At 44.3% G+C, this 22,306-nt stretch overlaps 5 protein-coding genes across 5 annotated transcripts; 4 read left to right on the top strand and 1 right to left on the bottom strand.

Moving 5' to 3' along the window:
• Positions 1-307: 307 nt before the first annotated feature.
• Positions 308-1,731, top strand: BYT42DRAFT_613635 (alpha/beta hydrolase fold-domain-containing protein; the record flags this gene model as incomplete). The annotated part of the gene is made up of 3 exons (XM_051571763.1): positions 308-575; positions 660-771; positions 840-1,731. The coding sequence occupies 3 exons, from the start codon at positions 308-310 to the stop codon at positions 1,729-1,731; spliced, it is 1,272 nt and encodes a 423-aa protein (XP_051423664.1).
• Positions 1,732-2,910: 1,179 nt separating this feature from the next.
• Positions 2,911-7,043, top strand: BYT42DRAFT_531995 (Sodium/calcium exchanger protein-domain-containing protein). Its single transcript, XM_051565426.1, has 10 exons — positions 2,911-3,727; positions 3,824-4,334; positions 4,403-5,041; positions 5,112-5,188; positions 5,255-5,413; positions 5,489-5,696; positions 5,768-6,206; positions 6,282-6,398; positions 6,601-6,852; positions 6,934-7,043. The coding sequence occupies exons 1-9, from the start codon at positions 3,293-3,295 to the stop codon at positions 6,797-6,799; spliced, it is 2,784 nt and encodes a 927-aa protein (XP_051423663.1). The 5' UTR covers positions 2,911-3,292; the 3' UTR covers positions 6,800-6,852; positions 6,934-7,043.
• Positions 7,044-7,212: 169 nt separating this feature from the next.
• On the top strand, positions 7,213-13,215 carry BYT42DRAFT_644606 (chitin synthase-domain-containing protein). The gene is made up of 4 exons (XM_051572636.1): positions 7,213-7,541; positions 7,616-9,952; positions 10,027-12,935; positions 12,999-13,215. The coding sequence occupies exons 1-4, from the start codon at positions 7,222-7,224 to the stop codon at positions 13,136-13,138; spliced, it is 5,706 nt and encodes a 1,901-aa protein (XP_051423662.1). The 5' UTR covers positions 7,213-7,221; the 3' UTR covers positions 13,139-13,215.
• A 3,080-nt stretch (positions 13,216-16,295) lies between these two features.
• Positions 16,296-17,601, top strand: BYT42DRAFT_568393 (uncharacterized protein). Its single transcript, XM_051568170.1, has one exon. The coding sequence runs from the start codon at positions 16,369-16,371 to the stop codon at positions 17,443-17,445; it is 1,077 nt and encodes a 358-aa protein (XP_051423661.1). The 5' UTR covers positions 16,296-16,368; the 3' UTR covers positions 17,446-17,601.
• A 289-nt stretch (positions 17,602-17,890) lies between these two features.
• On the bottom strand, positions 17,891-21,674 carry BYT42DRAFT_593482 (kinesin heavy chain; the record flags this gene model as incomplete). Its single annotated transcript, XM_051570703.1, has 12 exons — positions 17,891-18,244; positions 18,347-18,613; positions 18,721-19,194; positions 19,281-19,622; positions 19,696-20,196; positions 20,285-20,389; positions 20,492-20,616; positions 20,687-20,830; positions 20,945-21,101; positions 21,232-21,305; positions 21,381-21,480; positions 21,555-21,674. 12 exons carry the CDS (start codon positions 21,672-21,674, stop codon positions 17,891-17,893), a joined length of 2,763 nt encoding a protein of 920 aa, XP_051423660.1.
• Between the last annotated feature and the right edge of the window lie 632 nt (positions 21,675-22,306).

Here is a 22,306-nt window from a genome sequence, read left to right as displayed (position 1 = left end):
TTCAAAACCGTCTCCCTTTCCCCAATAAACATTTTGTAGATAGTACATTCACATGTGGGTGATACAAGTGGGATCAATCTTGGTCGCACCAAATACACCTAACACGATAAGATTGCGTTCAACCACTAATTTTTTTCATTTTCTTTTTTATTTCACAGAGGGTGACAAAAGAACAAAGTGCCACTCTTTTTGCTTTTACCTTCTTTTTCTTTTTTTCGTTGTTTGGTTAAATTTTGAACGCGCTATTGTGTTCTTTTTCCTCTTTTTCTTCTTGTTTAAACTTAACTCGACTGAACACTTCTGTAAAATGAACGGGATTCGTACAGCTTTGCGTAAACTTCCTCCAGGCACGGTGATCAAAATCCTTCGAAAAGTATTTTCGCTTCCTGCACCGGCAGCTCGTTTAATTCTCAATGATGTAACTCGTCCTCGGCAATCACACCGTCCCTGGATCCACAAAGTCGCCAACGACGATTGGAGTGGTTGTTGGATCGGTGAAGGCGTGCGAAAAATGTCTGAAACCCAATTAATGGAATACATTCACAGTTGTGATGTAGTGATTTTCAACGTGCACGGTGAGTTCTTTTTTGGGGTTGCTTGACAAAAAAAACCACTCTTTTTCCCATGCTTAGAGATTTTTTATTTTTAATTTATGTTAGGTGGCGGATTTCGAATCGGCACCAGCACCATGTATATGGACACTTATATCTCGTGGATCACTGTACTAAAAGAAAAAGGTCTAAAGTGCTGCATCATGTCCATCGATTACAGGTAAATCGGCTCTTTCAAAGATATCTTGTCTGTAACGATGATTTACATGTCTACAATGTTTCGTTCAGACTGGCACCCGAGTTTCGATATCCTAGTCCGGTGGAAGACGTAGTCAAAGCGTATCAACATCTAACAATGACATTGGAGGTGGAGGGAGCAAAGATTATTACTGCAGGCGACTCGGCAGGCGCCGCGCTCATTTTGGAAATGCTGTTTATTACGCATGATCCAAGTATGTTCGAGATCGTCACGGATGATCCGGAGCAGGAAAGCAGTCCTGGGAACACGCTGATGGAGTTGCCACGACCGGCCGGCAATGTTCTTATCAGCCCTTTGGTGACGGATGAAACGACGTCGGAATCATGGCAAACAAATGTAAAATACGATTACATCACACAATACACTGCCAAAGTGATTAAGCGCGATTATTTCGAACCTATTCGATCATCCAAAGACGAAGAACCACCGGAGCCCAACCAAGTGCTCGGTATCGCTAAACTGCAGACAGGCTTCCGAGCGTTCCTGAATTCGCACGTCCTCATGTATATTGGTCATCGCGAAGTGTTACGAGACGATGCTTTAGATCTAGCCGCTAAAGCCGAGAACGATGGAGTCGAATGGCAGACCGTCATGGAAGACTGCGTACACGATTGGTTTTGTGTACGTGAAGTGGTCAAAGATCGTAGTATTCTGAAACGAGCGGACGAGACGTTTGCGCAATTTTGCGTTCGAGCACTTCAACATGAACAAATGAGTGTGCCTTCACTTTTACGCACGAGTGCCGAAGGTCTGGAAGCCGTGCCTGAGGAGAAGGACGAAGATGAGGATGAAGACGAAGACGAAGATGAGGACGAATTTTATGAAGCGCTATCCGATGATGTAGTGGAGAAATTGGTGATGCAGGACCTGGCCGATGATAAACGTGCATCGAAGCGATCCGTCATGACAGTCTATGTCTAATTGACATTTCCTCTCTCCCAACCTATTTATTTTATTTTTGTTTTTTTACCTCTCTATTTTCTTGTACCTAATACCCAGTTACCCAATTACCGATGCTCGGTTCTTTTGTTTCTCAAAATCAAACCTGAAATCAACTTTTTACACCTTTTCTTCGATTGGATACTGTAGCTTAATGTATGGTCTGACGTGGTCTGACGAGCCATTTTCAGTGAATCAGAAAAAAGCGTTTGACTTTTTTTTTGTAACAATTTCATAAGGAGCGACTGGTTTCTTCTAATCAGGACAACTGGACCTGCAATGCATGAGCGTTTGTCTTTCCTCAGCTTATGATCACTGTGTGCACCTGCTGTGGAAAAAAAGACTCATCGTTTTTTACCGCATCCTCAAGTGCATCAAAATCCGGAACCATGACGAAAATGCAAAGCCTTGCCCATGCCGGATTTATGGGACAAGTCAGGCTTACTGTCTTTACCCCTCAAACTGATGATTCTGTTATTGAAGCAAGATAACGAATAAACCCCTCACGCGCCAAGATTGTCCAATATCTTTGGCCAAATATATAAAGTAAAATACCAATTTTCCTTTTAACCACGTGGTACTTGCATCGGAAGCGTTCATTACACGGCATGCATTAAGCAGCGTTTCCATGTACTGTATTTCGAGTGCTGATAAACAAGCATACAATCATTTCGAACAGTAATGGCTTGCATTGAAAATAGGATCCACTGACTTTCAATACCACGACCAGTCGCACGAGCGGCAAATCACCGCTTGATCGAAAAAAGCCAATAGGGATGATTAATGCAACTTCAAATTGACCAATTTTAAAGGACAATTCACTACAGGCACATACCGTAGCATTACAATACGCTGATCAGCATCTCATTGTGCAACAGTCCAAGTTTCGAGCGTCATACATCTTTTTAAAGACGACCGACGTCATTGTCAGAAACCCTTCACCTGATACAAAATAGATTCTCCCTGTTCATCCATACAGGAAACAGAAACGGATACTGAAAATGATATAGATGGCTTGTATAACCTTATTCATGTCATTGGTCAGTGATGCGATTTCCGTATATCCGCAGAGACTCGTTACAAGGTTGGAAAAAGAAATCCCATATACTGTAGCTCATGCTGAAAGTGCAGCTGCCTTTGGATTGGGGGGGTGGGATCTCTCTTTCTTTTCCAGCCATGTCGCACGAAAAAGTAAGATTTTGGAGAATGATCGTTTGGGTTTGACTGCTTGGGTTTAAAGTGAGGATGCCTTTTTTCCATGCTAAATCGGAGCAGATGAGAGCCATCATAACATTTTACGCAAAATGTCGTTATTTCTGCCGTAGCACCCGGGTCAGCGCCATCAGCGGCACCGGTTAACTTTAATTATTATTTTTTTGATTGCTTTTTCAGTAACAGGATCCGTTACTTTTTACCTTTTTTTTTCCTGACACTTTGGCCGATTTTTGGAAATTTTAAAAGGACCAAACCTTGCTTTTTTTTTAAGGTTTCCTTTTCTTCTTATCTTTCTTTTTTCTGCCAACCAAAACAGCCTCAATCCAAAATGGATGACGAGGATTTCTACAGTTCGTCACGAAAAGCCGCATCAAAGTCCTCTTCCAAGCGAAGACGGCCGCCCGCACGACCCCATAGTATGTCGTCACGTTACGGCTCTGTCTCCGTCAATGACGATATGTCTACAAATCGTCCAAAAAAGAAGAGCAACAAACTAAGGAGACGATCTACCGTGCGTAGACGCCATCGAGTTCAGGACTATACAGATGAGTACCATGATTCCGCCGACAATGGCCACGATTCCGCTTCCACCAATACCCTTCAGTCAGGACCGGATGAGGATGAAGATGACGAAGAAGCTGACGAAGACGAGCTTGAAGAACAAGACACTCACCGCAGTCGCTTGGTTCCCACCGATGCTGACAGCGACAGGTCATCGTTCAACAGCATAGAAAGGAAAAATACGCTCAAAGACCGACAAGATGTAATATGACAAGCCCTCTTTTTTTTTATTCTTGTATCACATCTGCAAACATTCGACTGAAAAATTCGTCAATGCAATTTTTTTCCCTATCAATAGGCCATCAATAAGCAACATCCATTTGGTTTACCGCTTTGGAAGCCAGCCTTGTACAAAAAATCGCGATCGGTGGTACGCCGAGCCAACAACGCCTTGCATTCATCTCCGTCCTCGTCTCCTGAATTATTCCTCAATCCTGGTAATATTTTATGGCTGCTGCTGTTTGGATGGTGGCTTGCTTTGATCGTCTTGATCGTTTCTATTCCTGTGTGCATCATTCCTCCCGATGGTCGCATTTACGGTCTCGTCTTGCGCGAACTCTCTTTTTATCTGCTTTGGCCCTTTGGTCGCTACGTCGAACGGGTCGTTCAGATCGAACCCACCCAGTTGGAAGAACAAACCAATGCCAGTACAGAAGACGACAATGATGAAGAAGCATGTCTTTTGCAACAACAAAAGTCTAAGCGCCAAGGGCGACCACTCAAATTAAAATGGCTACGTGCCATTGTCGATACCATCAAGACAGGTCCCACCGGATGTGTCTATTATCTCTTTTTCTTCACGATCATTGGTAACGTGATGATTGGTCCAACGGGGATGATCAAAAATGCTCATGTGGGCAATGCCCGATTCCTTTAGCACCGGTTCTCATGTTGGTCTCTGCCATATGCTGGATGTGTGTAATTACGATTCCCATGGCCAAACTAAACTATATTCTTGTGCGTCACTTGCGCCGTCATCCATTGAGTCTACGCTTCCGATCGACTTCATCGTCCCAGACTCATTTTGCCCCGGTGGGGCGTCATCAACCGACCGTCATTCTACTATGCACATACCAAGCGTTTGGATTGCAGTACTACAAGTATACTTATGACGGTATCAATATCATGTTCATCAATCTGTTACCTATCGTGTTCTTTGTCATCTTGGACGATTACATTCTCAAGGATCGGTGGCCCGAGTCCATTATTGCCGCTCCTAGTTTTGTATTTGCAATGTCATTGGCATCGGTCATTCCGCTTTCCTATTTTATTGGCATGGGCGTCAGTTCCGTTTCGGCTCAAAGTAGTATGGGAGTGGGTGCGGTCATCAATGCCACCTTTGGTAGCATCATCGAAATCATCCTGTACGCCGTGGCCCTCATGAGCGGTAAAAGTGCCCTGGTGGAAGGTTCCCTGATCGGTTCCATCCTTGCAGGTGTTTTACTGATGCCAGGCATGTCCATGATCAGCGGTGGCGTCAAACGAAAGGAACAAAAATTCAACGCCAAAAGTGCAGGTACTGTCTAATTAAATCAGTATCCCAAGATCTAACTCGACTGAAAAAAAAAATTTCAAACATTTTCAAGGTGTCACATCCACCATGCTTATTATGGCCATTATTGGCGCTTTGTCTCCCACGCTGTTTTACCAGATGTTTGGATCGGTAAGCGCTCAAATTTCATGAGCATCATGGTGCAAAGATCTGACATTTAACCATTTTAATGCATAGTTTGAACTTCGCTGTACGGGTTGCCCGGAAAGTCCAGCGCCTGGAGGTACCATGTCTTGTACACGCTGTTACTATGATCAAATGAACCCTACCATCGATCCAGTATACCAAAACAGCGTGAAACCGTTGATGTGGCTTTGTGCCGCCATTTTGCCTTCGGTAACGTTTTCAGATCACCCAATTTAGGGAGTATAGGTCATTGTATTGATTCGTTTTTATTTTTTGGCTGGTTAGGCATATATCATTGGTCTTGTTTTTAGTTTGCATACCCACGTGGATATGGTTTGGAAAAGTGAGCCGCCCAAATCGAGTGCAAACAATCAAAAGATGTCTGAAACCGCCCCTACCCATCACCAAAAATTGATCCCGACACATATTATCTCGCAGCTCATGCATACCAATCCCACTTCAACCACGTATCAGCGTCCTCAAGGTGTATCAGGTAAAGTTTAGAGAAAATTGAACTTGATGCGTTGATGGAGACTCAATGGTATCATTGGCATGATACGGTAGAACCCAGCTTGTCCATTTACCGTGTGAGTGATCATCCCTCGACGGCGGGTGAGTCGTCGACGGATGCAGTTGCATCCGTGTCGAAACAACATCAACAGCAGCAGCCCCTGACCGCCATCCATAGCGTGGTTGCTTCTCAATCGCCACCAATGGAAGCTTACATCCACGTTAAAGAACCCGAAGAAGATGAAGACGAGGAGGAAGCGGCCGGTCACGATTCCCCCAATTGGAGCAAGAGCAAGAGTTTTACCATTCTTTTTGGTTGCACCCTACTGTATTCGTTGATTGCCGAAATTCTTGTGGATACAGTTGATGAAGTCATGGAAGGAATGACCATTGATGCCAAGTTTCTGGGTCTGACATTGTTTGCACTGGTGCCCAATATCACCGAATTTATGAATGCCATTTCATTTGCTCTCTATGGCAACGTCGTACTCAGGTATAAAAAAAAAGGGATTTGGAATGCATTAAGCTGGGTCAGAGAATGCGCTTTAACTGGGTTTTGCTTTCTTAGTATGGAAATCGGTTCAGCATATGCACTTCAAGTATGTCTCTTGCAAATCCCGGCCATGGTCGCATTCTCTTTGTACTATAATTGGGGCAAGGAGGAAATCGCACGTTATACATTTAGGTAAGCTGCCCATGTCTTTTTCTTTTCTCTTCTTTTCTTTTTCGTTAGAGTTTCTTTTTGGTATGATCTTTTTGCTTTTTTTTTTTTTATCTTTCGGGTGTTGTCGGTCAAATGGCCCCTGAGACAAGTGTTGATTTACTCGATTTGGAATACTCATCTTTTACTCTCTTTTTTTTCTGTGTTTCTCGAATTTCCTCCCTAGTCTCATCTTCCCTCGCTGGGATGTAATTTCGGTGATTTTCTCAGTGTTCCTGTTGACGTACACCTATCAGGAAGGCAAATCGAATTATTTCAAGGGCTCGATCCTGATCTTGACGTATTTCGTTCTGGTCGCTGGATTTTATTTTGTACCTTCTGTAAGTGATGCCACTGTATTGACGACGACGGTCATGGCACGTTAGTTATCAATGTATAATAAAAGCACGCTATCTATCAAGCGACCTTTGATTTACACGTAAGGAGAAGGAGGCTGCGCAATGTTGATTGGGAGAAAATCTTCACTCGTCCATTCCTCACCTTGACTTGCTCCCTGCAGTTCTAAAAAAGTCATCTCCTATCATATAAGTTGTCTACTTTGCTCTTCTGGCCAACCCCTGCGATTAAGATTATTCGTTTCTTTGACCTTTTTTTTTTCCTCGATCTTGGCTTCTTTTTTGTTCAAGCTATTATTATCCGGTCAAGTGGTTTATTTTGATCCCTTTTTTTTCTTCTCTTTTGCTCAATTCATTGTGAAGTGGTTTACTGTATGACTTCTGGATCTGAGCTTTATTTATATTAATTCTTCCAACTCTTTACCCGATATCATTTTGCAAAGTCACAGAGCATGGATTCTTTCATTGATCTTGCTCAACTCTCTAACGATACCGGTAATAACAGCAATGAGTCCATTGCCGCCCTCTTGCATGCACGCTACAAGCAGGACAAACCGTACATACAGCTTGGGCATCATCGACTAGTGATCGTCAACCCTTTTAAACCGCTCGATATACTCAACGATGCCGCTTTGGAATACTATGCCAATAAAGGTTACAAGGATTTATTGGCCGCCGATGGTTCGCTTGATGAACCTCACGTATATGATTTTGCGACTCGAGTGTATTTTGTCATGCGCCGGCAAGGCGAAGATCAAGCCATTGTCCTGAGGTAAAGCCATTATTTTTTCATACAGTGCACAGCAAGCGGTCATTGAACTCATGTGTGCTATTTGTCAATAACAGTGGTATTTCCGGCTCGGGAAAATCAACGACCCATCGTCACTTAATGAACGAATTACTACTGCTGTCAACACATTCGCAACGAGAATCAAAATTACGGCAACAGATTCTCGGCGCTCAAATCATCTTGTCAGCGTTTACCACTGCATCAACAATACAGAACGATCGAGCCAGTCAGTGTACTCAATTACATACGTTACAATTCAATGAACGTGGCCGGATCGTAGGAAGCCACATCATGGTTTCTTTACTGGATAAATTCCGGGTAGTTGGCGCTACGGACGGAGGCAATTATCATATTTTTTATCAGTTGCTGGCAGGCACATCGAACGAAGAAAAGCAGGCGCTTCACTTAAACCATACCGCGGATCATTTTGCATACCTCCGACTGTCGCCGGCGGTATTGGCAAATGCGGCGAACAACGGTAATACAAATGTCAACAGCCACGGATTCAGTGGCACCAGCGGAGTTCGCGATGAAATTGCATTTGGCGATCTTAAAGCGGCATTGAAACAGTGCGGATTTAAAAGCAAGACCATTGCTCAGCTGTGTCAGCTATTGGTCGCCATCCTGCATTTGGGCAATATCCAGTTTGTAGGTGGCAGCAACGGCAATATCGGAGGAGGTCAGGAATCCTGTCGAATCAAAAACAAGGAAACTCTGTCCCTGGTAGCCGCCGCTTTGGGTATCGCTACCGCCAAGCTCGAAACGGCTCTCACTCACAAGCTTAAATTGATTGGCAAGGAATTCTGTACCGCATTTCTCACCATGGACACCGCCGTCGATCAACGCGATGCTCTGGCTCGGTCGCTTTACGCCATTCTTGTGCTGTGGATCGTTGAACAGCTGAACCGCAAATTGAACAGCTCACGTGCGGTGACGGGGATCAGTATCTTTGATCCTACCTTGGGCAAGGACAGTCATGCAGCTATTCAGGCCGCCACGTTCCACGACCTTTGTATTCATTTTGCTGCGGAAAAAACGCATCATTTCTTGTGGAGCACATTATTTGATTCGATGGCCAATATCAACGTGGATCGCCGGGAAGATGGTTTTCCCCAAACCCATCCATGGCCACCTATATCCACCTCTCTTCCGTTCTTTCTCGGCACCAACAACAATAAGTTTGCGATAGTTCCTTTGCTGAACCGCGAATCGGAACGCTACGAAGCTTATGCCTTGGATGCCACCGATGTGAATTTGGTTTCGACTTTGTATCAGAAAAAGAAAAGAGCCGAATCGTCGCCCTCGGCTCAAAGCGATGATTTTCGGGCCTTTCAGAACCCATCCAGTCCATCCCACAGTTTTGCCATTCAGCATCACTTCTCCGTTAACCCAGTCGATTACTCGGTGGCGGGATTTCTTGAACGGAACATCGATGCCGTTTCGCCTGATTTTGTGCATTTATTTAGATACAACTGTACCAACAGCTTTATACAGGATCTTTTTGAAAGCAGCATTCTCGTGACAGAAATCCATCCTCGCGATGAACGGACCATTATCAAGGCACAACTACCCAGTCAGTACCCGAGCCAGCTGTGGACCGCAAAGCAGAACAAAAAAAACATCGATCAGTCGCCAACTGCGATTGCGACCGTCATGAACCAAGTTCACCGCAATACAAACCAGCTGCTGGATCGGCTGGCTGGTGTTCGTTTATTTCAAGCCATCCATATCAAACCGAATATTCAGCAAAAGCAAGATATCTTTGACGCCGCGACGGTGGCCATGCAGCTTCAAATGCACAGCATCCCCGACATTCTCCGTCAGACCCGACACACCGACTGGTACAGCTACACGCATGAGAATTTCTTATCCCGTTACCGACAATTTGTTCGCACTGTGAGCGGCCCCGACGGGTCCAGCGACTGGCAGCAAATCGAAACACTGATGCATATCATGCAATGGACACCGGAGCAGTGCCAGATTGGCAAGTACAAAGTATGGCTTGCTTTTGATATATGGCGAGATTTGGAAAACCATCTGCGTTTACTCGAAAAGGAAGCGCGAGCGCAAGAACGTGAACGACTGGCCATGATTGAAGCAGAAGCAGAAGCCGCTCGCAAGGAAGCCGAAGCCGCTGCTCTAGCAGCACAAGAAGCGGCCGAAGCCGAAGCAGCGGCCATGGAAGCAGTCGCTGCTGCTGCCGCTGCCGAAGCCGAAGTTGCAGCTGCAGCGGCCAATCAAGCCCTTCGTGATAATCCATTTGATGATCATTGTGGCTCGGAGTACAACAGCTCGGACGAATATGACGATCGCACCGACATTGGCAACGATTCCTCCTGTGGCAAAACAAGCACTAGTCAATGGGGAGATGAAGAAAAAGGACTTGCGGAAGGGTAAGCACCCTGCGGACAAACTCTATTGTATACGAAAAATGGTGTGGTTATTCATTTAAACCATTCTTCATTAGATTTGGTCCTAATATGGATATGAGTAAAATGGTGGAAGATTACCGGGTAGATCCTGGCGAGCAAGTGGAAGAAGTGCCGATTACCAGTATTCGCCACTGGTGGAGTCGGTTCGTTTGGCTAGCTACGTGGTGGATCCCCTCTTGCGCCTTGCGATGGCTCGGGAAAATGGATCGTCAGGACGTGCAAATGGCCTGGCGTGAAAAAGTCACCTTGTGTCTTCTCATCTTCTTATTCTCGGGGTCCATCATCTTTTTTATCGTCGGACTCGGTCCCGTCATTTGCCAGGGCACCAAAGATCTGTATTCAGCCGAGGATGTCACCAACCACCAAACCATGGCCGATTACTGGGTTAGCATTCGAGGCAAGGTGTACGATTTAACCAAATTTGTAGCCAATGACCACGGTACCCAGGTCTATATGGCTTCACGATCGACCATGGAACCCCTGGCCGGTCGAGATTTATCCAACACGTTTCCACCGCCCTTGACCACGGCGTGTGCCGGCCTCGTGACCGATCCTACCGTAACCATCACGCCAAATGAAACGCTGATCTTGGGCCCTTTTGTCCACTTTTCCGGACCGCAGCAACTGGAGAAAGGCCTGGGCAAAATGCAGGACGCCAACTGGATTACCGAGTATTTCGAACCGACCATTCGTCCTTTCAAAAAGGGCGACCTGGTGATAAGAATGAAACAAATTCAAGACGATTACAAAGGTTGGGGACGGCTCATTGGCAGCATTGATGATAAAGTGTATGACCTGACTGACTACATGGCAACGGCGCGAAAATACCCAATGGAGAGCGTGGACCAGCCCAATTATCACTATCTGGATCCTTCTATCGAGACGTTGTTTCAGACATTTGGTGGCAAGGACGTCACGGAACAGTGGCAGAAGTATACAAAATCCATGGATGAGACCACCCGCATGCGAAACCTGGCCTGCCTCGATAACATGTTTTACATTGGTCGGTTGGACTATCGCGACTCCTTACGATGTACCTTTGTTAATTATCTGCTGCTGAGTTTTGCCGTCTTAATGTCGCTGGTAATACTCATCAAGTTCCTTGCCGCCCTTCAATTTGGCGGCGCACCAACCCCAGAAGATCACGACAAGTTTGTCATTTGCCAGGTGCCCTGCTACACGGAAGACGAAGAATCGTTGCGGAAAACGATCGACTCACTGACGGTTCTCAACTACGACGATAAGCGCAAACTGCTCTTTTTGATTGCCGACGGTATGATTATCGGCAGTGGCAACGATAAACCGACGCCGCGAATCCTGCTGGATATTTTAGGCCATCCCGACACCGATGATCCAGAGTCTTTAATGTTTAAATCCATTGGCGAAGGATCCAAGCAACTCAACTATGGCAAAGTGTATTCTGGATTGTACGAGCATGAAGGTCATGTCGTACCCTACGTTGTCGTTGTCAAGGTCGGCAAATCGACGGAACACAGCAAACCAGGCAACCGAGGCAAACGCGATTCCCAGATCATTTGCATGAATTTCCTCAGCAAAGTGCATTTTGACTCGGAAATGACGCCTTTGGAATTGGAAATCTATTACCAAATTCGGCAAGTGATCGGCGTGGATCCCAGTCTTTACGAATACATCTTGATGGTGGACTCGGATACGGAAGTGTACCCGGATGCGCTGAATCGCTTGGTGTCATGCATGCTGCATGACAGTCGCATCATTGGTCTGTGTGGCGAAACGGAACTTGGCAACGAGGATCGTTCATGGACGACCATGATTCAGGTGTATGAATACTACATATCTCACCATCTCGTCAAAGCGTTCGAATCGTTGTTCGGCAGTGTCACTTGCTTGCCTGGCTGTTTCTGTATGTATAGGATCCGGTCGGCCAACAAACGGCAACCGCTAATCGTGTCTCCTGCTGTTATTCACGGCTATTCGGACAACCAAGTGGATACTTTGCACAAGAAGAATTTGCTCCATCTGGGTGAAGATCGATACTTGACGACGTTGATGATGAAAAATTTTCCGCAGTACAAGATGATGTTTACGCCGTACGCCAAGTGTCGTACAGTGGCCCCTGACCAGTGGCGCGTGCTCCTGTCACAGCGACGTCGATGGATCAATTCCACCATTCACAACTTGCTTGAGCTCATCTTGCTGCAAGAGTTATGCGGGTTTTGCTGTCTGTCGATGCGATTTGTCGTGATGACAGACCTGATCGGAACCATTACATTACCATCGTCGGTCATTTATCTAATTTATCTCATTTACGAAGCTGCCTCGGGTACAGGCCCGGTACCGATGATCGCTCTGGGGATGCTGGCGGGAGCGTATGGATTGCAAGCGCTGATTTTTATCATGAAGCGACAGTGGCAACATATTGGGTGGATGATCATTTACATTTTTGCCATTCCCATTTTCTCGTTTTTCATTCCCATTTATGCCTTTTGGCACTTTGATGATTTCTCGTGGGGAAATACGCGCGTGGTGGTAGGCGATAAGAAGAAACAAATCATTGTGACGGACGACGAGAAATTTGATGAAAAAATGATTCCGTTGAAACGGTGGGCGCAGTACGAAATGGAGTTGTGGGAATCGAAAACGGCGCGTTCCTATGACGATGTTCGGTCGCGATACACGGATTCGAAGCGAAGTTCACTCCAGTCCGTGGAAGAAAGCCATGTGGACGCACTGCAAGTCAAATCGGCCGGCCTCATTCCTCCCCTGATACAAGGCTTTTCCGAGCAAAACATCACCCAGTTTACTGCCGATCTCACGGCTGCACTGCATCCGGTCTCGCAGCAACAGTCACCGTCTTCAAAAGACCCACAGCAACCACCGATGCTCCCGGAAGATGAAGACCTCGAGAGAGAAATCTATCGCATCATGACCAACGCTAATCTCATGACACTAACAAAGAAACAAGGTAACGCTATATTATTGTATGTGGAATGATCAAGTTTCTAATATCTGAATTTTTTTTTTGTAGTGCGTGACCAGCTGTCGGTTTTGTTTGGAGTAGATGTCACTATCAAGAAAGGATTCATCAATGCCACAATTGACAGGATTCTGGCCAATGATGCAGGCTTGTTTAATATGTCGACGAATACAGCCCACCCGCCACCGTAAATAGAACATCCCATATACCCGCGAGACAGATAACCCAATCATTTTCCTGTATCAATAAAACCACTCGTTATCTTTATCATTAACACATTCACACGATGTTTCTGTTGTTTGCAGTTGCAAGGCATGAATTTTTTGGGGCTTCCATTCCCGCCAAAGAGATATGCGCAAGCAAGGCAAAAGAAGAGAAAAAAGTCTTTCAAAGGCATGCATTATAAGACGACAGCATCTTATCCTGCAGAGCGACTGTTCGGAAACTGCTAATTCATCATTCTATTTTACTTAGTAAGTCAGAAAATTTTATATAACGGAATGGATAGAGTGCCCTTGAATCGGAACCTTCGGAACCGGTTGTCATTGCGGAGTTACCAGTAATAATCCTGCAGTTCTCATCGTGGGCGGATATCAATGGCAACAAACAAATCGCTTTAGCTCAACCTTGCAAGAACAAAAGTGACATCTTTTCGGATCGTCACATTAGATTTGCATGTGTTTCCATTAGCTTGATTTTGAATATTCATGGCAGATGTGCGTGTCGTTAAGTCGCACACTCAAACGTTGAAACAAAATGTGGCATAGAGCCACCAGTTCGCTAGCATGTAATTGATTCACTAAAATGGACTTTGTTAATAGCTCACTTGTATGCTTCAAGCCAATTAAAATTTACTGGTTTACTGGATATTAAAATCTTTGGGAGTTATGCACGTTAAATCATGTGCACGGTCTCTGATTAGCTGTTCTTCCAAGTCTAACCAAATGTTTGATTTGATGATGTACATGTTCAATCACATGGATTGCTGCCAATTGATTGAAATCAAGTGTGTATGTGTGTCCCCTTCGTTTTTGAACAAAAGAGAAAGGAAGATTGTCTTTGGCTTTCTTCTACTTTTCATATATCCGATAAAGTTTTTTTTTTCTTTTAGTTAACTGCCATTTATGATGAATATAATTTGTGCAAGTTGCCGTCAAGCAGGCCATGCTCGCTCTACTGATTTCTGTCAAGTTCTTCCAGTGATCCCCAAAGCAACCAGGCCCCAAATTGTTGAACAGTGTCTAAACAGGGCCTCTTTCTGGCCATCTGTAAGGGTTCTTCGATTAACGACAAACATGCATGTAGAACGAACTCGCTTAAGCAGTGGTGCGGATGCTAATATATTGATCAATTTGCCTCTTATCTTTTGCGCATTGGTAGTGGAACGGAACCGTACACAAATGGGAACTTGGTGTCACTTCCACCAGAGATGCTGGTGCCTTCTTCTAATGTCGAAGATCTGATATATGCAGTATATGGCCACTCTTTATAGAAATGCCCTCGAGAGAATTCTTAATAAGCCGTGCCATCTTGGCTCCAACAAACAGACATGTGGCCTTTCTCAAAGAGAAGGTGCTGAACAGTTTCCCTGGAGATGTTTGCGAATACAAAAGTGCTGACAGCATGGACACAGAGGAAAATCAACTGGAGCACACTAATGAAATCTTGAACTCTACAAATTCAGTCAACCTACCACCGCATTCCCTTAAACTTAAAATTGGCTTCCCAATCATGCTGCTTAGAAACATCGACCAAGCAAATGGTTTATGCAATGGCACACGTTTAATATGCCGATCTTTTCATCCGCATATTATCGAAGCAGAAATTGCCAATGGAATCAACATTGGAAAACGTGCAGTGCTATCGCGCATAGCAATTATCAATGATTCTGATGAAAGAGCAATTCCATTTAAACGAGTGCAATTTCCTGTACGTCTTGCCTTCGCAATGACTATAAACAAACCCCCAAGGTCAGACCTTTGACTCCACTGGCTTATTTTTACCGGAACGGGGATTTTCCCATGGCCAACTCTATGTTGCCATGTCCCGAGTTAGAACCCCGAGCTCCATCAAAGCCATGTGTATACTGAAGTTTTGTGATCTTCAAGATCACACGCGCAACTAGTCTAAACAATTAATCTTTGGGAGATTAGCGATTTGTAAATCACATGATCTACACTAAGTTATCGGGACCTGTTAAACCTTTTTTTCTTTCAATCATGCTTCGCTGCCCACTCGCCACGATAATAGGCGAAACAATCAGCAGCAAGATGCCGTTTGCGCCAGTTGTGGTCAAACAGAGCATTGTCGTCTTTCAAATAAAAATGTGAGTAGAGCTCTTTTTGAAGAAAGGTGGTTGATGATACGACTGGCGTTCTTTTGTAGCATCATTCAATTTGGGTTTTCTGTCAGTTATACTGTATATGCCCTTTGATTCTCTTCATTTATGATGATCGAGAGGTCGGTGTTCATCTTTTTTTGTCCGGTACACCATTTGGTTCAAAGGCAAGTCCAATTTCTTTTCCTTTGCTATGATGTAATGAACCTATACTAATTCAACGTTTTTCAATGTCATATAATCCAAGTCATGTTAAGCGATCAATTATTATCGAAAACTCAAATAACAAAGGTAAAATATCTTGACGAAATTTGAATCAATCAGAGAGCTTACTAACTCATTTTTTTTTAAATACCCAACATACTCACACATCTTTCTAGATTATCATAGCCTAGACGGGATGGAACTGAGGGGGTCAAAGTGCTGCTTTGCGCGTGTTTAGAAACAAATCACGACGTAAGGGATGCCATAAGGTTGTCATTAATATACCGAAGTTCCGTCAAGAGTTCTCGCCCAGGTTATGCCCGTGTATGCGTTAGGCTTTTTATCTGAAGAAAGTCGCTCAATGTAAGGGGGCAATCCCCGGTGGCAGGCGGCATTCATTGCACAGCGGGTGTACGGCTTGTTATCAGTATAATAAATAGCGAGAAGTTTCTTTCAGTCCTGTTTAAATTGACCAATTTGCTTGTTGATGAAAGTTTAATTCAAAAAGATTAGCATAGATCACAAGAGACGGGAGATGTTTAGAATCTGAGAAAAGCTGCGAGTTTTTCAGTGTGCGCTGAGATGCGTTTCATTGTTCTTTGCAAGTTATGTGCAAAACTCTTTGCATTGGAGCATGAAGCCGAAGCGTCCACAAACCATTAACAGTCACATTGGGTGCGGCCTGCACAAACAAGGAAATAGCAAAAACCCTCCCACTGATGATTGCATGACGAAAAGCAAAACAATTGAAACACCGAAAAGAAAAAATATTGTGGACGATCTTTTTTCTTTTTTTTTTCACACCACTTTTCTTTATTCTTCTTTCTTTCTTTCGTTGGTGTGCTTGTTTCTTTATTCCTTTTCTATACTATTACAGAGATGACGACTTCACTAAATCATAATCATGCTATTGAATCTGATGAACAGTTGCTGCGAAGGATTCGAGAAGAGGATCATGATACAGAAGACGAAGAACCAGTCTTGGGTGAGAAACGGGCAAGCTACAGTCTCGAGACTCCTCCTATTGTGAATATCCACGGACAAAGTGTACGAAACGACGTCTTGGTCGCATTATTAGATCGACCCCGTGAAATGCAAATGTTGGCTCAACATAATGCCGATTTCTATACGGCGCTTCGTCACTATATTGAAGAAGTCCAAGGTTCAGAGGCATGGCAACAGTTTCAAGATCTCGTTTACTCGCCACGAGAGAAGATTCCAGACCGTCTATGGATGGCTAAAATTAGCCAATTCCTTTCGCACAATCCCGTATTCCTGGGAAAGTTTAAAGAAAGCGTTGGATACGATGACGAAGCCGACATGGGTGCCGACGAAGAGGAGGATGTTGATGAAGAATACGACGCCTTTGACGAAGAAGAAAATGAGATGGTGTCACCATTGACAAAATTCAGTCATACTGGCAGTGACTTCTCCGGTGAACACTATCCATCGCATCGTCGTCGACAGTCTTCGCACAACTCACTTCACTTTGACCCGCATCCGACTATCACCAGTCCCACGTTGCGCGAAGGCGAAGAACATTGTGGCATTAAAGAAAACGGAGAAATTGGCAGTCTGCTGACGCTGAGAGATAATCCAGACACCCAGCGGACATTACCCTTCATATTCCCTGCATTTTTCAGAAAAGTGGAATTGCTAATGTCCCCTTCCACGGCCAAGACCACTCGACGACGGTCCAGCCGATTAGCGGATATGAATGTAGGCGATGACGAAGATGCTGAATACCAACCACGGCATCAACAGGTATGCGACGACGACGACCAAGACATCAATCCATACGATCAATTTGTCCGAGTACTGTGTACATCTCGACAACAACAGCCCGATGACGGTGCATGGATAGAAAATGTTTTAGCCAGCCTTGATGGTTGGCCTAATATTCTGGAGGAATTGCTGGACATTATTCAAACGGCAGTCAGTCGAAGGCACGATTAATATATACTTGTTCCCATGGTTGTATTGATTCCACAAGTCAGTTCATAAGTGCTTGTAGTACTGAACGGGAAGTCTTCCTCTTAAACGCGGTTTATATAGGATGACGTACGGTTGATATTATATAAAAAACATTTGGCAATAAACTTGAGAATGGTGGAAAAAAAATGGTAGAACATGACGGGCGAGAAATAAGGTGAACAAAAGCAGAATAAGTCAGATTTCTTGTTGAACGACAGGTTATGAACAATCAAAGTAAGAATAAAGGAAGCGCAATGACGACAGGCTACAAAAAAAAAAAAAAAAAAAAAAAAAAGGGAAAACTATATAGCAGATATAAAAAAGAAAGGACAAGAAAATAGAAAAGGGGGGAATTTTTGTCCCAGAAAAAAACAGATTACAGGAAACTTGTGTTCTTGGGTCCCGCGTTCGGGTTGGGTAAATAGATCTATCGTGAGTTCATGAATCCAGGGATCCAAGAAGTACGTTTATCACGCTTATCAGGTGATGTAGGGGTATTCTCGCCATTATCCACTACGGTGCCTCCACCACGAAGAGGCTTGGCAATGCGGCCAAAGTTCAAACTGGACATGGAGCTTTGTATCTTTTGCTGCGATCGGGCTTGAGCCAAACGTTCATTCACGGCCTGCAACTGCACGTCGAACTTCTGATTTTGGATAATCAGCTTCTCTTGAGCATCTTCCAGCAATGCTTCCAAGCTTTGGATACGCTCATTGCGGCTGATCAATTTACGCTCGGCAGTGGCCACTTCTTTCTTCAATGAAGCATTCTGTTCCACAAGCTATTGTGCACACATTGTGGAGAAAGTAAATAATAAACTTGCATCAGTCGCTGTATGCGTGTGAAACAAAAATAGACCCCCTCCAACACGCCCATGACTTGCCTGTTTTTGCACATTGGTGAGCTGCTCGAGGTTGCGTTCCAAAAAGGCCATCTTCTTTTGTTGGGCCTTGTTGTTACTTGCGCGAAGCACGCTGTGGTATTGTTCCCGGGTCTCGTCCAGAGACATTTCCAGTTCAACCACTTTCTCGCAACGATGCTGAAGATCACGCATGAGCGCCTTCTTGGTCACTTCAAACTCGGCCAACTGACTGGCCATGGTCTTGCGCATGCGTTCAAAGTATTTCTCTCTGTCAGACAGTTCGCTATCCTGCGAAGCATGGGATTGCTCGGACAAAGCGTTCTATTGATAAGAAAGATGGGTGAGTCCATGAAAAAATATGAAAGTGATGTACCATCCTGAGAAATCTGTCGTACCTGAAGCTGATCATTGGCCGCTTTAAGATCGGCCATGGCGTTGCTGAGTTTTTGATGGTTTTCATTCTTGCGGTCCAACTCTTGTTTAAGGTCATCAATTTCCTTTTGCTGCATTTCCTTCTTGGCTGCATACTGGGCCTCCAATTTCGCCTTGAGGCTGGAAATGGTTTCGGCAATATCGACGTTCTTTTGTACCGCGGCTTCTTCTTCAGCAATGGTTTTGTCCAGAAGCTCTTCGTATTCTTGTTCGAGCGTACCCAAGCGACCTTCCAGATCGGCCTTCTTCTTATCAAGGACCTCCTTTTCATAGGTAAGATCATTGATGGTTTTGGCATGTTGATCCAACAACACTTTGGATTCAGCCAAATCGCGTCGCAACGACACCAGTTCTTCAATACTGAGATTGCCATTATTCTCGGCATCCAATTTATTGAGAGCATCACGGATCTGCCGCTCCTTTTCATTGATTTCGCCCTAATATTTGAGATGGGTTAGAGTTATGAGCTCTTGAAGTTTGTCCTTTTCCATGTGAAACACCTCCAGAATCACAGGTGACTTACGGATGGGTCAAAGCTGGACATCATTTGAGCCATTTTTTCGGCCTTCTTCTTCTCTTTTTCATCGTCGTGGTGGCTCTTGTGGGACATTCTCATTTCCAACAAATTCTTCTTTAGCTCTTCCAATTCAGCCATCAGGTCTTGATTCGCCTCCTTGAGAGAATCGACAGTAATGGCATTCTCTTTGCTCTCGTACGAAATCTTTTGCAACTGAAGACGCAATTCACTCAATTCCGTGGTCATTTGCTGATTCTCCTTCGTCGCAATTTGTTCTTGATCTTTATAGTACGACATTTCTTCCTTGAGTGATTCCAGCAGTTTCTCACGGTTGGCTAATTCCGTTTCCTATTCCATCCCATGGTGTCAGGCCATATCATCCTTTGTAGCTAAGTAAAAAATCATTTTGTAGGTATTTTACCTTTTCAGCAATTTGATCCATGAGTTCGTTTTCGCGTTTCAGCAACTCGTCGCGTTCGTCCTTTTCCAAAACAATGGCGGGCGTGGCGGGACGCGATGAATCGTCAATAGGACTCTTGAATCCTGCGGCGGGAGGCAAGGCATTGAAATCGCCTTTGGTAATTTTGTCCATGGTAACCCATTTGTCTTCGGGGACCGACCCACCCGTTCGCCACACATTGACTTCGCCTTCCAAGGCAGCAATATAGGTCTGGAAAGTGACCGTTTCGGATTTGACCTTTTTCAAAAGGGCCTTCAATTCCGCGGGAGACAAATCCGCATTCACCTTGGCCTTGTTCTTGATACTCTTTGCTCGCATACCGAAACGAAGTGTCGAAAGTGTTTCGGCCTCATTATACGATGAGGGAGAACAGTTAATAATCAGTGTCGTACGCGAGTTACCACCCAGCGATTCTTGCAGAATACGAGTCAATTTCGAATCACGATAAGGCACGTGACTCGACTAAGGCACACGGCAACGAAAAAAAATTCAGCCGGGTTAGCATGATACACGTAATCTTTGACTACAAGATGCCGGGGGGAGGGTTTACCTTTCCATCTGTAAGCGAGTTGATGACCATACCAAGAGCGGTCAGGGATTTGTTAATTTTTTTGGCCTCTTCCAGGGTTTGTCCGGATGCGCCGGTCTTGCCCACCTAAAAAAAAAACCAAATCGATAGAACATCAGATATGACATCTTCAGACTAAAGGGGAAGTGGGGAAAAAAAATAAAGATAAAAAGCTAGTGATGTTGTTACCTTTTCAGAACCTGCTAAATCGACGAGGTACAGTTTACCGCTTTTGGCGGCGCCGGTGTCAATGTTTTTCTGGGTAATGGTGACGACGACGATGGAGTGACTTCGAGAACTCTCGGCGTTCATGTCTGGAGGTTCAAATCAGCATAAAATCTCTGAAACCATGTAATAATAATAAAAATAGTAGAAAGTGCTTACTTGTGGAAGCTACCACACGATTATTACTACCACGGCGCATCACTTCATATACTTCGTCCGAGGAACCGACATAGACTTCTAACAGGCCTTTGACATAGACACCCTTGGTTTTGTCTTCATGGATAGGCAAGTTATCCTGAGCAGCTGGAAACGACCAAGGAGAAAGGAATAGGGAAACACAAATAAAACGGGAAAAAGTAAGAAAAAAAGTTATCAGCATTTCATGCGTTGTTTTATAAACATAAATCATGCACTTACGATTTAGTAAATCTCGAACCTTTTCCATATAAATTTCCATGTAAGACACTTTGACGGTGAATTCCAAATTGCTAGGTGCTGCCATGATACTGGCAAAGATTTGTTCCACAATACGTGGAATGATACCCTTGGTTTTCTCATCATCAATATCCGCACCCTAAACACAAGATAAAAAGAAAAAGTAACGTTAAGACCAATGTTAACCCAGCTATGCGATAAACCCTTGAGGGAAGGCAGAGGGGGGGTGGACACAGTAAGAAGTGCAGTTAAATTTTTTTTTCAGTTACCATCATCGTAAACGTTTTACCGGAACCTGTCTGGCCATATGCGAATACAGTTCCGTTGTAACCGGCCGTAACATCTGTAGAATAACAAGCAATCTAGGATGAGTGTCTTATCTGGCCCTTTTCCACAGAAAAACAGTGATCAAGCATACCATCGACAATAGTTTTAATAGAATAATCAAAAACATCTTTTTGAGGGGTATTCATGCCAAAGACTCTGTCAAAAGCAAACGACCCTTGAAAGTCTTTGCCCTAAGTCAAACAAGGTAGTGTGAGCAACGACTTGTTTTACCATGGTTCTCAAAGTTTGGAGATGTAGGTTTTACCTTTAGGTCGATTTGGGACCCTGATGAATCAATGTCGATGATAGGCACACCGCCCTCTTTGATTTCCAGTGCATTTTGAGGTCGGAAACGACACACGACCTTGATGTTGTTGCCCGACATTACACAATGAAAATCGAAATGGGCTCAAGAAGATGGAAAGCAAGAGAAAAAAAAAAAGAAGAAAAAAAGGGAAACAAGAAGAAAGTATAAAAAAAAAAAGGTCTGCTAGTGGGACGAAAAAAAAAAGTGGGAAAAGGCACAAGAAGGAGCTTAAATAAAAAAAAAGTTGAGACGCGTAGACCTGGTTGTTGTACCATCTGTTTTTCTTTTTACAGGAGAAAGATGAGTTTTCTATCCATCATATTACTGTTCTGTTGTTGCAGATGGTACGGATTCCCCTTTTTTGTTTGCCCTTCTGGAGCTTGATAGGTGTCATGGGCTTCTCGGCCTCATGGTCTGACTCGTTCGGTCTTTTTTTTTTGAAACTTTTTGTACGAAAGCCGATTCGACTCTAAATGTTGAAGATTGAAAGCTTGTGTTACTGAACTGTCCATGTTGCCCTGCCAATCACATCCCCGCAACCGTCCTCCAGCGATCACGTTAGCACCCAACGGTTCTTGTATCAGGAACAGTGTGAACGAGCTATCGACCGGACAAGACTGCAAGGCATCCACAGCAACCATCTATTTTTCCTGAAGGAAAATATGGGGTGCAGCCTTCCACCTTTATCATGTGCTCACCGGAAGCAAAGT

The sequence above is a fragment of the Radiomyces spectabilis genome (assembly GCF_025331425.1).
Source record: "Radiomyces spectabilis strain NRRL 2753 chromosome Unknown BYT42scaffold_6, whole genome shotgun sequence".
In the NCBI taxonomy this organism is placed as follows: domain Eukaryota; kingdom Fungi; phylum Mucoromycota; class Mucoromycetes; order Mucorales; family Radiomycetaceae; genus Radiomyces; species Radiomyces spectabilis.
This window is presented reverse-complemented; position numbering and strand designations above follow the sequence as displayed.

Bases quoted from the DNA above. Each gene is read 5' to 3' on its own strand.
- BYT42DRAFT_531995 (XM_051565426.1), top strand. From the start codon at position 3,293: ATGGATGACGAGGATTTCTACAGTTCGTCACGAAAAGCCGCATCAAAG. The intron at 5,414-5,488 runs GTAACGTTTTCA...TTGGCTGGTTAG, and splicing joins GTGCCGCCATTTTGCCTTCG to GCATATATCATTGGTCTTGT. The intron at 6,207-6,281 runs GTATAAAAAAAA...TTGCTTTCTTAG, and splicing joins TATGGCAACGTCGTACTCAG to TATGGAAATCGGTTCAGCAT.
- BYT42DRAFT_644606 (XM_051572636.1), top strand. From the start codon at position 7,222: ATGGATTCTTTCATTGATCTTGCTCAACTCTCTAACGATACCGGTAAT. The intron at 7,542-7,615 runs GTAAAGCCATTA...TGTCAATAACAG, and splicing joins GATCAAGCCATTGTCCTGAG to TGGTATTTCCGGCTCGGGAA. The intron at 9,953-10,026 runs GTAAGCACCCTG...ATTCTTCATTAG, and splicing joins GAAAAAGGACTTGCGGAAGG to ATTTGGTCCTAATATGGATA.
- BYT42DRAFT_568393 (XM_051568170.1), top strand. From the start codon at position 16,369: ATGACGACTTCACTAAATCATAATCATGCTATTGAATCTGATGAACAG.